This window comes from Molothrus aeneus, chromosome 4 (assembly GCF_037042795.1).
Source record: "Molothrus aeneus isolate 106 chromosome 4, BPBGC_Maene_1.0, whole genome shotgun sequence".
In the NCBI taxonomy this organism is placed as follows: Eukaryota; Metazoa; Chordata; class Aves; order Passeriformes; family Icteridae; genus Molothrus; species Molothrus aeneus.
The window spans coordinates 46594910-46613038 of record NC_089649.1 but is presented as its reverse complement, the minus strand read 5'-3'; the positions used below and the strand labels follow the sequence as shown (position 1 = coordinate 46613038).

Here is an 18129-nt window from a genome sequence, read left to right as displayed (position 1 = left end):
GACCTAATCCACCCTGTTTTGCAATTAGCAAATCTGGATATATACTACTTCACAAGGTAAAGGGAACAATTGATGCTGGAAGACTTGCCAGATTTCTAACAGGCCCCTTAGCCCCCTTGCCCACTGAAATAAAAGAGGTCATCATTCCAGCCATACCCCAAAATTCACTCTTGCTCCTTTAATAGTGGCCAAACTCTGCAGGGGCGAAGGAAAAAAAGAGCGTACAAATAAATTCTTAAAACTTTCTACTCGTAACCATCACTTAACCCTGCCTGAATTTCAACTGGCTGCCTTTTAGTCCAACAAAATGTTTCAGCAAAATGTTTCATTCCTACAAGCTGCAGGACAGCTTATGCAGAATGCCAGACTGAGTTACTGCATGAATCAACTTAATTGAAAGCTTCTGAGTAGGATTTTGTGCACTACAAGGTACAGCAAAATTCTTGGCAAACATCTCTTTAAAATGTGTATATTAAAGACTTACTTTTCAGGGATTTTAATTTCAGTTTTGGACAAAGCAATGAATTATACTAAATATAAAGTCTGATCCTTACAACAAACATATTGCTTGAGAATATTACATGTAACACAATAGGTTACTTCAGAACATTCTGCTCTGCATTTTAAAGCTATTGCATAAGGTTATTTTAATAAAAATGATTCCAGGGAAAGAGCAGTTAGTAATGAGGTGCTGACAATTGAATCTACATTTAGGGATTGCACTGGAGTGCCAAGTCCACTTTTACAGATGTGCTGCTTAGCTATCCAGTAGATGTCCTCAGGGCATGTAAGACCAATGTATTTTGGGTCACGTTTGGCAGCAGAGACTGATGAGACAAGTGAAAACATTTACCAAGAACACATCTGACGTGTGTTTTTCTTATTAGAGAAATGTAAGAAAATAAACCCAGATACCATGGAATGCCAGGAATTCCTTCTCCTTCATGTTTTTGATTTACAAGGCCAATTTTTGGTAGTCTCCTTTGACCTCCCTCCCTCATTTGCTTGCCTAAGGCCTGGAGTCATCAATGCAACCTCTTGACCAAGCCATTTTGAGGACTTAATGTACAAAATCTTCATCACAGACAGAAAGACAACTCTTTCCATTAATGACTCAGTTACCACAAAAATCACTGCTTAGTATGTTTTATGGTATAAGTAGTTAAAAGAGTCAAAGATACACTTTTTATGAGTTGAGAACAAGTATTCCAGTAGATACTTTGAGATCCAAAATAAATTGTGAAAAAAAAATCTGAAGCAGTCTTTACATCTTAAACCCCAGATCTTTGAACATGCAGAGCCAGATTCATTGCTAGCATGTTGGTCAAACTTAGATCAACTTGAAGGCTGAATCCTGCATATCTTCATTATTCCCCTCTCTCAGTTCAAAGTAGCATATTTGTCATAGTTTCAATGCAAACCTAGAGCCCTAGCTTCCTCAGATCTCATGCAAACCTAATATGGACAATTCTAGCCTTTAAAACCAAACTGACAGCTATTCAGAAAGAATAAAGCTCCAACCTCAGGCTTTCATTTTTATAATTATTTCCATACTCTAGTTGATCTGTCATGAGAAACAGTTAAGGACTTCTGTCCACATTGCATATATTTACCTGGTGTTCTGGGTATCTTCTCACAACCCCTTCCTGATACACTTCTGCCTGCCACAGAATGAGTGATGAGAGCAGAATTTTGTCCTAATCCAAACTCTCTGGATTTTTGGTCACTTTTTGTAGTCATTCAATATTAACTCTGCATCCTCCTCCTAAAATGGGCTTCTGTAATCAGTTTGGTGCCATCTAATTCTCTCCTCCTCCACATACCCTCCTTACCAGCAAACCAAATGTTCCATTGATGGTGTTTTCTGACCTGTCAAAGAAGGTCTGAAACCACAACCCATTCCTACCATCAATAAGAACTGCAGCTTTTTCTGTTGAGGTTAATTTCCCTTTTTTTCAAGGGGTAACTGGAGCTTAAGCAGCCACATGCCGCATACACATTCAGGTTGTGTTCTGTGGCTGTTTCCAGTTAGTGAAAATGACCTGATATGGATTTCTTTTTCTTGTTACTTATTTAAATAAGTAGTAGAGTTGTGCAGAGAATTAGGTAAGGTCATAAAACTTCTTCTCTCCCACAGAGGCTGGAAATCTTTCCCAGTTGAAGATAACTTAAAAAAATATACTCACAACCTATGGAAACTTGGTGAAGCACAGTCATTTAGAACCTGCAGAAGGACTGCTTGGGGGTTGCAGTTCATCAGGGCATAAGAACTGGTTTGGCTTGGTCAATATTCACAACCACTTTTGAAACTGTGAACAATTATAAAGTAGCAATAGCCATTGCAGCATCCCCTAAATACACTTCAGGAAAAATAACAAACACACACACACACACACACACACACAAGTAAACACTAGACCTAGGGATCATGAATTAGATTCCAAAGATCTGCCATCAAAATAACAGAAGCCATGCTAAATATTACTTAGCCATGCTAAATAGCAGAAAAGAATGTTGGATTTCTGGCTCAATTAAATTAAAATAAATAGTTCTGTATGTATTATCTGTACAAAACCAGAGTATTTCTCTGTGCAAAATTCCATCTACTTTTCAAAGTAAAAGCATCTTCAAGTTCTGACAGGTAAATAGCTGACTTCACATAAATTTAAGCCTGTGTAACCTTTGATTCCTGGTTCATATTAAGTCTGGAGTCATGGAATAACCCAAATCATATAGTCAAAACTTGCAATCAGACCAGTTGCCAACAGATAATACTGTTTCCTTCATAACATTATTTTGTCATCCAAATGAGCAGCTGTCATTTGTTCTTCTCATCAGCCTATTATGGCACATTTCTCTCTGCTGTAAGATATAGCAGGCTTACTTTATAGTATAAAAATGATAAACGAAAACACCCCTCCAGGCCACTCAGTCACTCTCTGTTCTGGCACTATGGCTGAACAGCAAATGAGTAATTCTGCAGTATGTAATAAGGCCAATGCCTATCACTGCATTTTAAAACCTTGCTGTTGAGGTCATTCAGGAGGCAAACTTGAAGGCAGATGGCCAAACAGACTAAGAGCTAGTCTTAGAAAAATCTCACAGCATCAGCCAAAGCAATAGTCTCCAGGAGATTGTACTATAACACAAGAAAGATCAGAGCTCACTTTGGAGAACCACAAAGTCTACTCAAACAGACACAGACTTCATGCTACTATTAAACTCTGAATACATCTGCAGGAAAATGCACTGTGGCCACATCAAGAGAAAAGCACTTTGCAAACTTACACAGGGGAAAAAAGAAACAAAATTCACAAACAAAAACATTAAGGAAACAAAAAATTTATGTCAGTTTTAAAAGAAATGCTACAGAGAGACAAAAAGCCATTGCCTCTAAGCAATGTAAAGGTCTTCCCGTTCTGTCCTGAGTGCAGACAATAGTTAATTCTTTCTGATAGGTTATCAGAAAGAGATTTGTCCTTCTTTATATCTTGCAAGGAATAAGCCTGCAGAACAGGGCACAATGGTTACAAGGGAACAGCTAGAAGAGAAACTATCTGAGGGGTTGTACTCACTGAATTCCCTCATAGGCATTAAGCTACCTTGCTCTGATAACCAGGTGAAGATTCAAGTACTCAGACATACTGATGGTTGGAGAGGGAGAGAATATGGAGAATAACAAATACAGGGAGTCTTTCTTCTTGAGAACTAAAAATGTCTTCAAAAAATTAAGCATGAAAGTTCTGATTTTGCCATTTTCACCAAACTGATTCTACAGGCAACAGTATGTGAAAACTCTTGATCCTTGTACTCGGAGGACTGCTATGATAGTGTCAGAGGGCCCAGGAAAAAACAGTCTCTATTCCATCTGAACCCTCTCATTACTAAGCCTGGGTAGCCTAGACAAAGAGGACAGTTAGAGGTTCTCAAAGTACAAGAATGAAGTCTTGAGCAGTCCAGCTTCCCATAGCCCCCTGAAGTCCTTTTTGTGGGCTGAGAGGCATAGATAAGGAAGAGCCACCCAGCTGATGCCAAGAGCCTGTCAGCTCAATTCATTCTTTATCTCAAGGAAAATAAGCTTCAAACTTCCTCTTATCTAGAAGACAACTTCTAAGGCTTCTGAGCCCTGTTGTAACAGACAATTGACAAAAATATGGCACCTATTAGGGAGGAGGATGGTTGGACAAAAAACCTTCATGAGATTCCTCTGCTGCCTACCTCAGGGGACTCACTCCTGCAGCAAACTGGGGTTTTGCAGAGAGGCAGCAAGGTCTTCTAACAATGCTCTATGTAACACAGCACAGGAAAGCTAGAGGTCCTAACCTCTTTCCAGACTTTTCCACTCTCAGCACAGCCCTCTCACCCCTTCATTTTTTCCATTTCAATGAGGTCCCATGTTGAAAGCATCTGGGCAAATATACACATTTATTGTAAAATATAATAAATCTTATCAGCTTGCTCATCTCATCCTGTGACAACAGTCAATTACATTCATTTGATTCTGGCTGGTTTGAAACTGAGCAGAAAGCATCTCCTGGAAGGCTTGTCTTGACTGAAAAACCCCAGAAGCTGATCCAGCCCAGGCTCTTACTTCCAACAAGAAGATGCCCTGAGAAATTTCAAACAATGAAGAAACTCTAAATAGGCCTTGATTCAGGACTGTGCTCAAAGCCTGTATGAGTGCAATCAAGTGGTGATCAGGAAGGCTGCCAGTCCAGGACCATGGGAGAGAGAGGAAGGAATGCTGTGTTTGGGGCTTTTCTACTGCCCAATCCACCACTCTGTGAAGCATCTCTTGGTTGGACTGCTGAAAAAGCAAAAGATACCAACATAAAAACCCTCTAAAGCACAATTCATCTCCCTAAAAATGGAACTTAGTGGCACAACGGGAGTCCTGGAAGCACAGGGCCAGGCTGTAATTTCACCTGTCATTGGTGAAAGAAAGTTTCAGAGTCTTATTTAATGCAATGGGATGGCTGCTTTTCATAAATTCTGTAGTTAAAACTTCCTTCTCTTCCCAAAGTGCTGCTCACTTTGTTCAGAAAGGCAGACAGGAAACAGCTGTACCATGGGTGGTGGCTTCTTTTGGGCTAGTTTGGGATTTTTTTTCTCGGGAGCATTGAGTTTAGGTTTCAAACAATCTTTAGGAGCAGAGTTGAGCAGAGCACTGCAGCTGGGACAGGAGGCTGGGTCCCGGGAGAGCAGGAGCGTGCAGCTTCCAGCAGGGGGAAGTGTCCAGCAGCAGAAAAGCTGGAGGAACACCCCCCCTCCTGCCCCCCTGCAGGGATGGGCAGGGAGCACCCCGCTGCTGCTGAGCCACCACCAACATACCGGGACAGATCCAAAAGCAGTTTCTAGCACAAAGCTGCCTCTCTCCCTGTCTAAAAGAGCCTTGTCATCCTTTGTTTTGGGTTACCCTTCCTCCTCTGCAAGACTTGCAGTGGATATGAAGCAATATAGTTGTGACATCTGGATTTTCTTACTGCAATAGTAATGTTTCCTCTTTAATATTAACATTCCAGAAAGGAAAATTACTTGTATTTATGCCATAAATTTCCAGCTCATTACAGAATAACAGTGTCCCAAATTACCTTCTCATTATAAGCTTCCAAAAATGTATGCATGCAAAAAAAAAGTAGTGGTTTAATTCCTAAAGGAAATATTTTTTAAAAGACTGAAAATACCAAAAAGATCCAAGAACCACACTATTTTAAAAAAACCAAAACACCAATATTCTTCAGATGCTTGTTCCCCGATTAAAAAAACAATCAAACAAAAAAACCTCAAGAGAATAAAATCAGCCATTCAAAAAACTTTATTTCCCAGATTAAAGGGAATAATCTCCTCTTCAGTTTTTTGGGGTTTTTTTGTTGCCCTTTTCTTTGCCATGCACACACAAAAAATCTTTCATTTGAAATTGACATCATACATGTGACTGTTCAAAGAATACTGCATGTGTGTTCTACAGAGATCACTGGAATGCTGTTCCATCAGTTCCCAGGAAAGGGGGCCAGGTGAATGCAACTCAAAACTGTCTCCCCTCCCCAGGGCAACACAGCACTGTGAGTACGAGTGGGAAGGACACAGTACTAAAGAAAACACAAATGGAGATCCTGCGTTCAGTAGTCCTGACACCTTAACTCCCCTTGTACCCATCTGCACTTGCACTGTTACTTGCACTCCCAAAGATCAGAACCCCTAGGATTTTTCTGCCTTCAGTATGCAAACTTGTATCCTAAGAAACTCCCTGTTTTCCTGGTTTGGAAAACAGTTCCTTGGACAAGAACTACGAGAGGAATCAGAGGCAGAAAGGAATTAAGTGACCTGTCTGAGATCATGCTGCAAGCTGAAAGCAGAACCAGGACTTGAATACAAGTCCCCTCACCTCATGGCCTTCCTTTAGGTTTGGGGTTATCCGAGTCCCACCAATACCAGAGGAGCATTGAATCACCACATCACACCCAAATGCAAAGATGGAGCTGGAGCAAGGCTCTCTTCTCCATCCAAATTGTAGCATTTTTAAAAAGTACTGATCAGTCCAAAATGTGAATAACAACTTCAGAACTAAGAATGATTGGGAGAAGTATGTATTTTCAGCTGCCACCAACATGAGACACTGAAATGTCATCATTCTATCTCCAGGAATGTTCTAATTTTTAACCCACTCTCCCATCACACCTACCTTTCCACTCCTAATACAAGATCTAAAGAAAGATGTTTGTGGGTGCTGTGATTCAAAAATCTGGCCTGCATAAAAATGCTTTCTGCATCACACCCATCGACACGGTCACTTCATTCTCAACTTGTTATTTCTCCCCCCAATGCAAATACAGATGATTTAGAGGCTCTACCTGCTCTGTCAAAAGTGCCCAGACAGCTCAGCTATATTGCTTATTGAATTGCTTTAGGCATAGCAGCCCAAACATGAACTGCGTTACATTAAAGTATTTAATCTTTACAGAAAAACGCTTGTTGTAGGAGTCCAATGGTTCTTTGGGTATTGCATTAAACACATATATATTTTAAATAAAAAATCTGGACTTTTTAAAATATTTTAACACCAGACTGAATTCTAAGAAGTCTGGAAACTTCAAACATTGGAAAAAGGAAGCAAGAGTGGAAAAACAGGCAAGAAACCTTCATTCAGAGAGTTCTTAAAATGTGCATAAGCAAATTAAATATTCAGTCTATTCAGCAAAATAGGAGAGCACATCAAAAGTGTTCCTGGGTAATAAAAGAGCATATTGAAAAAGAGTAAACAGATATTCCTTCCGTTGCCCACAGTGTACATAAATCTTTATTTCTCACACACCACAGGCCTGTGATCAGGAGTCAGGCATCTGAACCCTCATTTGGGGTTTTAGGGAGCCACAGGGCTTCATGCACCTCAGCTCCCAGCTCACAAGAGTCAGAAAAGATAAACTTCCATCAAAATAAACTAATTACTGACAACAAGAGGCTTCAACATGCTAAAAAAGGATCTTAAAAACACAAGATGAGTGCTTTGATAAATATTGTGACCAAAATGTTACCAAATTTACCGGATAGATTACTCACAAATACACAGAGCTTGACGTTCATCCAAACAGACAACACCTAGAAGCCACTACATGCATGCTTAAAATCAGAAGCTGAAATCTGGAAGAAGTTCTCCAAAAACACTGTATGGGTTATCAAAATACAAAGAACAGCAAGAGAACTGTAATCATTTTTTTCAAATCACCCCTACCACTAAGCTTTCACTACAACTTCACCTCTGTGATGCATCATCTGTTTGAAAGGACAGGGTGGCTACTACTTTTCTGAATCAGACACCAGCAGTTCTCATCAAGAGTGGGTGTCTTTCAAATAAATACCTATGAACTGTTTCCCTTCTGTTGTGTACATCCATCTGTATATAAAAATGAATCAAATATTTTGGCACAATTCTGAAGGAGCATAACTCTACTATCATCCACACGGGAACAGCAGCCTATCAGTGACTACAGTAGGGCAAACAATTACTCTGTGAGATTTTTGAGGTGAATAAAACTAAAAAAAAATCAAGAACTATAGAGAAGTTTGGGGTTTTTTTTTAAGAAATTCCCTCCCTCACAAAGAGAGAACCTTCAAAGTACAGTTACTCAAGCAGCATATGGCATTTACATTTTCATCTAAATCTTTAAAGAAGCCCATTATTTCCTTAGATTTGAGAAAAGAACCCTGCTTTATTTCACCACACCAACCATAAATTATTCATTAATTCAGTTTGCTAACTCTGTAACTGCGCCCAGATGTTTCAGCTGGAGTGGCATGCCATAACAGAAGTTAAATATAGCAAGCTGTATGCAAGGACCAGACTCTCTCTCTCCCCTCACTACAGCATGCTCAAATACTACTTGACAGAAAACAATGAAAACATTTTAAAAATATTCTGAATATGTGAGTCTGAAATGCCACAGTCTGATCACAAAATTTCATGTGAAAGAGCCCCCACACATTTCATCTGGGTGTTACTGAAGCCGCTGGTCCTGTCTCTGGGGAAAGGGCTGGCACTTTCACTCACCAGAGTAAACAGAAAATTTACAAGCAGAGGAACCCTCCTTGCCATGCATCATTTACAAATACAAATGAAGGCTTAAGTTTTCAATTATAAGAAACATTTCTGAGCCAGCTACCAAGGGCAACAACCAAGCCGATGAGGAATTGAGAGCATCCTAAGGAATTTCTTATGGAATTGACACAGAAACCTACTGGTGAAATTTTTAATCCACTTCAGTGCTTCAGAAAAACAACCATTTTACACTAGCAAAGATGATTAATGTTAGCATTTGTAAGCCAACACTGAAAATAGTCCTGTTGAACAGAATGGAAATTACCACCTTCAGCCACTGTTATGGTTTCAAGCACTCTTCCTCAACTGTCTTAAGCTAGTTTGGAAGTGCCTATTTTAAACTAGGAACTATCCCTGATCATTATATAGTTGGAGAAGAAGCAAAAAACAGGTTGAACATCACAGTGTGACTTGGAGTTTGGAGACTCTTCTAAGGCCCAGAGCTCTTCTTCAGTTGTGAACAGTGATAACAAGAGAGATTTTCAGAGGTCATCTTGTCCCTTTGCTGTGCTACAAGGCAAGATTGAGACTGTTTAAAATATTTGCCTGATCTGTTCCTAAAAATTTCCAGTGTAACAGATTCTGCACCATGAGTTTGCAGAGGGGTGGGTGTTTGGGAGAAGCTGCTATAGATCAGTGTGTTAATGGCACCACTGCTTTGGTACCAGGTATCAGCTGCTGTCACCCAACACTGCCACACTTGCATCTTGTAGCCAAATCCTGCTGTTCTTTAAGCAGCTGTGTCCATATGAGACTGCAAAATATGTTAAGACTAACTACTGTTAACAGAGGGCACCTTCCCATTAGCCAGCAAATAGACAAACAAACCTTGATATAAGTCTATACTACTAGCCACCTTAGAACATAGTAAAACTCTGTCAGCTGTTACTAAAAGCATGAATACATGATTGAAGTAATAATTTAGCAATGGGAAGGCATACCAGCACTACCTTTAGTCTCCTCATTGTCTATAATGCGAGAAAGAATAGAGTGGTAGCACAGGTCAACAATCTCAGGGCAGTAAATATCTTTTTTTTTTTCCTAATCCACACTGGCAGAATTTTCTTTATTAATGGTAGCTACTCAAAGTTAGCACAAAAAGAAACCACAAAGTTCTACTATGGACAATGGCTTCTTCATTTTACTGTGTAGACAGATCTTTAAAGACATTTCACTTCTACTTCAGGAATCAGTGGGAAAGCAGACAGCGAGAAGCAAACCAGAACAAATTTTATTTAAGCTAGTCACCCTGGCAACAAGTTACAACTGAGTCCACCTCTATGAGGAAACATTTCCTCTCCAACTTTTATGGAAGAAAAGAGGTATGCAATACAAAATGTAGAAACTGGACCCAGTTACAGCACATGTGAGAGATGGAAGGTGACAAAGGATCTGGAGGCTCTCAGAAAATAAAGACCATATGCTGCTAACAGTGGAAATCTGTGAAATCTTTGTTGGGGGGAAAGGGAAGAAAAAGGATACAGTGCAGGTGCAAAATCACAAAACAAATCAAAAGAGAAGAATAGAAACTATATTGAATAGCCCATCTCAAAAAATCATTTCCTACTATACGAGGAGAGCATTATAGTAAAAGAGAAAGAACTTTTAATCTTTTTTGCACTGTATAAATTTCTAAAGCACTGCTGAGAAAAATATTTATTGAGGAGTGAAACCAGCACCTGGTATGTTTCCTTGTTTTTACATAGTAACAGAAGCTGCAGGAGAGTTTTGGTTTGGACAACTAAATTTAGAAAGTCAAACATCAAATCTGATGCACTTTACTTGTAAAGTCTTAGCTACACATTATACATAGCTAAGTATACTTGTCTGAAGTTACTACTTTTTGGTTGTTCTTTTTAAAGTAAAAATCAGGCCCCCATGAAGCTGTCTGCATACCTGAATTTGTGCCTTATTATCCTTCTCCACAGGTACTATGCTTGAAAACAGGGATATAACCTTAAATTAAATTCAGCATCCAGCTAACTTTATAAAGAGGCTTATAGAAAAAGGAAGTCACCATTGAGACCTACCTGTTTGGATGACCTATTATTCAGAAAAAGAAATGTCACAAGGAGAATTCTTGGTGTTAATCTATACTGATTTCTGCTACAGTAATCTACAGCAATTTAAACAACTCAAATCTAAAAGGTCTTGAGATTCTTCCACTTTTGGAAGTCTTATCTGGCCTACTCACTTAATGTACACATACAGACTATTACATTCCAGCAGAATTACGACCAGATGGGGTTTTGCTGTAAGCTTGACTGTTTTCTTTTGTTTCATTTTTTTAAAGACTTGTTCTTTGTTCATTTTTTCACATAGAGATAACAAACATATTCAACACTAAAAATATAAAAAAAAAAACAAAAAAAAAGAAAAAGAAAGAAGAAAAGAATGTTTACTTTGGTTGTGCTAAGCAGCCAGGTGCTATAATACTGCAAGTTTCATCTGTAGTCTGCAGTGCTGTAAGTTCCACCATGTTAACCATTACATCAGTCTTGTGGCCAGGAAGTTTAGGAAGCACAGAAAGAATCTTCTCTGCAAGATTGTCACCATGATGACCAACTGCTCCTGAAGAAAATGGAAAAAAAAAACCAAAAAAAATCCAACAACTATCAGGCACATAGCTAGAAAAACAAACAAACACAAGGAATTGAAGAGAAAATAGCTACATGTTTTGGGGAGAAGGACACTGGTACTCCTAATATCAAAACCACATTTAGCTTTTCAAAAATATTTTTCTACAAAAGTAAAACTAATTTCTAAAATGTGTAAAGTTAAAAGCACCTACAACATTTCAGAAAGATTCATTTAAAAAGCCCTATTACCATTACTACTATTACTGCTAAATTAGACTTAGTTTTACAGCTGTTAGATATTCACTGATTTTACACTTAGACATGAAAAACATTTTTCTTTGCCTAAGGAACTTGTTAAATAATATTTGCAATGGTTATTAAAAAAGCAAGCAAATATTTATATATACACTCACATGAATAAACTAGGGCTGTGCTTAAAAGGCCTATATACAAGTTGCATAAATAACTACCCAGACAGGCCAGCCTAATATTAAAATAAACAATTACCAATGGCATGCCACAATCAAGATCATATTACTTTTATACGAACTGAGGGCAGCTCAGGTGAAACAAACACGAAATAACTAAACCAACCCATGTTACAAAGTATAAAATGTCAATTTGACTGTATTCCAAGAGAAACTCTGAACTCCAGCTGGCATGTTTTCTTCAATTTTCCTGATTTCAAACACACATGCTTTTCTTTCCATTCATGAACTTCCAATACAGGCTCTACAACCAACTTAAAAACTATTAGGGCTGTGAGCCAAGTCAGAGCAGAAAAACATGACACACACTACAGATAAAAAAAGTCAAGAGAGAGGGATCAGAAACCTTATTGCCTTTAGGTCAGGAACAAGTTGAAGTTATTTGTTGTCTGCCACTTAACCTACAGTTCAGCCATCAACACAGGGCTAGACAGCAGTGCTGAGCTTAGTTTTGCTTGTCCTAGCTTTAATAACAGAAAAATGGGAACTTTTGAAGCACCACTGAGAGGCAGGAAAAAGTTCTCTCAGGCTATGGTCCCACTCCATCTAAGTCCATCTGTGTGGCAGCTATCTGCTGTTATGTTTTCATCATTTCCATAGACAGAGAATATCTGTTTCAACAGCTGAATTAGCTTCACATGCTCCATAAATCCAAACAAGGCTTTTACATAGAGTACATTGCTAAGGTCAGATTATTAAGTGCTCTTGGATAGCAGAAGCAGAAGACTGTCTCCAGCAATTCTACAGCAGCCAGGTATCCAGGCTGTAAGCCATGATTTTCCATGGTCTATCCACTTTTCTGTATTGCAAAATGTTGAAAAGAGAAACAAGGATGAAAAAGGAAAATAAAGTGAAGCCAAACTCTGTGCTGGCAACACCTTTATCCACAGAAAGCAAAGAAGGCACAAGTGTCCAACACAGGGTGGTACTGCAGCGTGGACATCTGACCACTCAGCTGGTTTATTACCCATTTGTTTCACCAAAAACTGCAACAATTACAGAATAACAGCAACTTCCCTTTCTAACATTCCCAGCCAGAGTTAGACCAGTGAAATACAGATGGAATGAGCTGGGCTGTCTTTGTGACTCCCTAAGCTGTCTTGTTCTCCAAAATCCCTACATTGCTCTTACTAGATCAGTCACATGTAAGGCACACTGCAACAGTTGCAAAGTTGCACAGGAAAAACAACAATAATCTTCTGAACCTCCACCCCACGTACTGGAAGCAAGATCTGCCCCTCCACACATGCTGCATGTGAGCAACATTTAGTTAGACAAGACATTTGGTTAAACCAGAAACACCTCAAATGCAAATAAACCCACAATAATTATTGACATCCCTCCTTTCTTCTTGGCATAGAGGGAAGACTCAGAGTACTCGAGCTGCTTCCATGAGAGCCTCTGTCTCATTCCCATGACAGATACTTCTTGGAGGTTTCCACTGGTCCACCAGTGCTACTGGCCTTTGCCATGCCTCATCAAAACAACCACAAAACATCTCATGGAGGTTTTAAATGTCACTGTCACCCCAATCAACTGCATAAATTAACCAAGCCTGAAAAGATTGTTAAACTTCACAAGACTAGGACAAGGAATCACAGGGAGTCACTTTCAGACTGCATTGACTTCAGAAGGGTGCATGGGACCAGTTTTGATCCTCTCTACTCACCACTTCTGAGGACAGTCAACAGACTGCTCAGCAGCTTCTCATGAGCAACAGTGTTCAGGGTACAGCTGATGGTTTTGAATGCTGCCAAAGTACAGACAGACTGAGCATTCATGAGACAACAAGTTATCTGACCACTGCAAAATAGGAGCTTTCATGCCAGGCTAACATCTAGCTTTCAGGATACAAGAACTCTTAGGGATCATGCCGTTCTAATTTCACTTTTCTTTACATTATAACTTACAAACTGAATAGGTGACATTTGACACAAATTGTAGCTGACACAATTTGCAAGGTCAACCTGTGTATTCTTTACTGTACAGTTTTTAGCAAACCAATGAAACAAATCTTATTGTGTGGCATTAAATTCAGGTTCATATACAACTTTACCTCTGAAATGCACCAGATTTTTCTTCCTTCAGTTTGCATTGTATTCGATAGCACAAGTATCACATCCAAACCACAGCAATAATTCAATTCAATGAAATTACCAATGAATTCTGCAGGCATTTGTTGGTAACAAAAGAACGGTTGTATGCAGGGATCTTAATTTCATTTATGGATACCGAGAATAGAATCTTAAAAAAACAAATCCTGTAACTTCTCATCCTTATTCTGTGAGCTTTGATATTTCCTTCCAGTGCTGCTCACTGCACCCCTGATGTTATCTCCAAAAAACCTTCTCCTATTGAAATACAAGATTCCACAATTCCCTTCCCAGGTTTAAGCTGGTACTAAATATTTCTCGTCATACCTCCCCAAGAGTCTCCTTGTCAGGCAGCTCCCTGTCATCCCACATCTGGTTCTATTTCTTGTTTTTATTTCTTCTCACTATCTGAGTGCAAAAATAAACCCTTTCCCTGTTCCCACCCCAAACCAACACTCTTCTCATAATTTCATTTTAAGGTTCCTTATCCAAGTCCACTTTCCTGCATTCTTCTGATCAATCTTCCCAACCTCAGCACAGCATTAACTGCCTGGATTCATAGCTGCTCTTTAGCACCTTGTTGATAGCTATGGTTCCTACAGCAGTTCAAGGACACACAATGGTGAAACTATGGGGGGAAAAAAATATGGAGGAAAATTCAGAAACAGACAAGCTGCAGGGTGCAACACTGTGCCAAGTACTTGCTACATGATATGTGGTGGCAAAAAATTATGACCTGAATTATTGACTACAAAGAGAAGCAGGCCCCCACCCTGTGCATGCCAGCAGGAGGTATGTATGACTGGGATAGCAAATGCAGTCATTCCTATATCAATACACATACCTACAGAAACACTTTCAGGCACATAGATATGGCTAAGGGTTACACAGAGAGGTGTATCTCCCTAGACAGACATAAAGAGTGACAAATAGATTCACTGGATCCTTCACAGCAATCCATAAGGCTTAGTCTGAAACATGCAGATATTTCCTTCACACCTCAAGGTGGCACACAGGCACAGTTAAGGTTTCTAGCTTGCAGCAAAATGGAAGTGCTAGAAACAAGATTTTGGATTTCCAGCAGAGCCTTCTGCCTTACTCTTCATTTCTATGATCCACTGGGATACAAGGGTGTGCAAGCAATCATCATGGCCACTGGGATTATTAAACATGCTCCCAGTGCCAGCAGATGAAGAACTGTTTGCACACCTGGTGGCTTAATACAATTACTCTTCAAACCACTAACCTGTGGAAGGGAACTCACACTGCTTACTCTGTAACATCATGTTAAACACGAACCAAGAACAGGAGAGCAACCAGCTCAGTTATGTCAACTTTTCTCCTAATTTGGAAAGCAGCACCAGTTCATTGGGCAGTTAAGTATGACTTTGGGGTCACTGACCCCCAGGGACCACCACTTAACCAAACCATTTGAGCAACTTCTGCATGAAAGGATGCACCTGGCACTAGGGGTATTGGCACAGCATCCGGGGTCATGGAAGCAGCCTGTAAGATACTTTTCCAAACAACTGGATAGTGCGAGTAATGAATGATCTGGATGCTAGAGAGCAGTGGCTTTTAATCCAGGAAGCATGAAACTGACACTGAGACAAAAGATTATCATATACATATCCCACATGATAATAGCTGTTTTGGAACAGAAAGGAGGACATTGGGTATCACCAGTAGAATACTGGAACACCAAGTTTTCCTACTGGAGCAGGATAATGTGGCACTTACAGGAACTACTGCTTTGAACCCAGCCATGTTTCTCCAAGCTTCAGAAGAAGCCCAGAGTTTTACCATCACTGGTAACCAGTGAACAAGTGTATTCTAGCAGACCAGATCTCAAGAGCAATCCCACCCAGGACCCAGAACTGGCACTATATAGCCAGGGGAGGACACTGTACAAAATGGAATATGGATTTTTGGTAACACCAGGTCACCGGGGTTCCCACTATCTGACACCCTCCCGGTGGGGTGGGTGTGGGCCCTATAGAATGACAGCCCATACCAGCTGAGGATTTCTTACCAGCGAGGTCCAACGTCCTGTCAACGAAGATGACAGATGCCTTGTTGGTGGCTGTCCTCCTCCTGTTTCTGGCTGAGGCGTAGCTTGCCAGCTCAGCGGCGACCACCCTGCTAAGGGCCCCCACAGCGAAGCTCTCCTCCCTCAGGCCAAGGGCGGTGAAGAGAGAGTCGAGCTCACCCACCAGGGCCCGCACCGCCGCCCGCAGCTCGGCGGGCAGCGCACCCAGCCCGACCTCTGCGGGGCCGGGGCCGCCGGGGCCGGGCAGCGGCGGGAGGAGCGCTGCCAGGGCGGGCAGCAGGCAGAGCTCCGCCGAGACGGGCGCCAGGAGCGGCGGGCCCCGCAGCACAATCTCGGCGCGGCCGCCCTCGCCCATCCACCGCCGCAAGGTCTCCTCCAGCTCTGCCGCCCCGCCGCCGTCCGCCTCGTCGCCGCACACGAGCACGCAGTGCCGCACGGCGCCCCGCTCCAGCACGCCGCGCACCGCGGCCGCCGCGCCGCCCCGCAGCGTCCCGCTCACCACGAACACGGTGCAGGCCGCCCCCGCCGGCACCGCCGCCTCGGCGGACAGCGCGCTGACAGCCAGCGCCCCGGCCGCCAGCAGCTCGCCCGCCCCGCCGGCCCAGTGCAGCGCCTCGGCGGAGGGCGCGTCCATGAGGACGGCGGCGCGGTGCGCCCGGGCCAGCGCGGGCTCCCAGGCTCGGCGGCTCAGCTGCCGCAGCACCTCCGGCACCGCCATGGCGGTGACAGCCACAACACGCCGCACGTGCCGGGCGCGCCGCCGGCGCCGCGCGATGGCGTGGCGGGCGCGGGTTGGCTGCGCGTGCGCGGGGCGGGGCGGGGGCTGTCCCCGGCCGTGTGGGAGCCCCGCCCGTGCCCCGGCACTGCCGGGTGACGCCGCGGGAACGGCCCCTTCCCTGGCACTCTGCATGCTCAGCACCCGAGAGGCGAGACCTTCATCACTGCTCCCTGCCCTACCACTGTGTATTTCTTGTGTGAGTGTTAACAAGTGCTTTGGTGAAGGAGCTGCAACACGGAGTACTCTTGCTCAGTAAATGCGACTTTTCTCTGTACAGTTAGAGACGTATGACAAATTATTTTAATTTCATTTTCCCCTTTAAAAGCCCTTGATCTCGAAATCAGTTTCAAAGCTATCGAGAAAAAGCGCCATAACAAGCACCCACAGAGAATGGATGGCCCGCTGGCAAATCTGCGTTCCACACAGCATTCACTTGGGCAGCCTCCTTGGTACACTGCCAGGAAAACACCTTTTCTGACATAGCAGGATTCTCAGCATTAATAAAGAGATAAAATACTTAATTAATTCACCTCCAGCTTAACTGCCGTTCTTAGGTCTCTTACAGATACAATTGGTTTCAAAACACTGAAAAACATGAGTAACACCGAATTCATTAGATTTCCAGTAATTAAATCAGATCCTTCCCTTTCAGTGTTCTCCACTGACATTGCTACTCAGATGCATTCTTCCCTTTCTTTGTGCTGTTCTAGCACCAATCTGTTATTTTAACGTTAGGGCATATAGCTTCATGATGCTAGAAAAATATGTAAGTTAATGCCCTTCTTGACTATTTTAATTTGAAAAATGAACACTAAGAAAGGATGGGGGATAATTAAAACTGGGCCCCTGAGTTTATAAACAAGTAGAATTATCCTTCTCTCAGACTGAATTACCTCAGAGATTATGTATCTCTGAGTTTTTGCTTTATGGTTGAGTGCCACAGACAAAATCTAGACAAATTATACCTTTTAAAAGGCGTTATTTACCTTTAAACCCACTAAAGAAAAGGGGTGGGTGGGCTGACCTCTTTTAAAAGGTTGAAAGGTGTTTTTCAGATATTATTGTCAAAACATTAGATGCTTTTTTAAGAAAGCTAATAGTTTTTTACTTTATTAATACTGTATAGATTACAACTAGCCAGTGTTGAAAAAAACAACAATTACTTGCTGGAAGACAAAATTAAGTTAATCAGTTTAAAGCACAATGGTTAAATTACAGAACAAGATTATCTAAGTAGTTTTTACAGCTTATTTTATCCCTTGTGCAAGGTGACATATACTGTGTCAGAAGAAGAGCTGTACTAAAGGGTTCCCATAAACTTGGTATCATTTTGTGGCTTTCTGGGGTGTAATGTGTGACTGAAGATGGTGATGCAGCTTGCAAAGATGCGTTCTGTCTTCAGCCTTTCAGCTACTCAAAGCTTTAGAAGAAAGAGTTTTTAAAGGCCACAACTGTTCAAAGTGGCCTTTAAAGTGGGTTTTTCCATCACCACCAGCTCTCTGTGATTTCTCTTTAAAGGTTTGTACAAGGAAAACTGCTTGGATGATC

The 18129-nt window shown here is 41.5% G+C and overlaps 1 protein-coding gene across 1 annotated transcript in view; it reads right to left on the bottom strand.

Moving 5' to 3' along the window:
* The window catches only part of SCFD2 (sec1 family domain containing 2), a 183932-nt gene extending 167411 nt beyond the window's left edge, over positions 1 to 16521 (bottom strand). The window contains exons 1-2 of the mRNA XM_066548432.1: positions 15786 to 16521; positions 10996 to 11164 (exon numbers count right to left, since the gene is read on the bottom strand). Of these exons, the coding sequence (XP_066404529.1) occupies positions 10996 to 11164; positions 15786 to 16521 (905 nt within the window). The remainder of the gene's footprint in view (positions 1 to 10995; positions 11165 to 15785) is intronic.
* Between the last annotated feature and the right edge of the window lie 1608 nt (positions 16522 to 18129).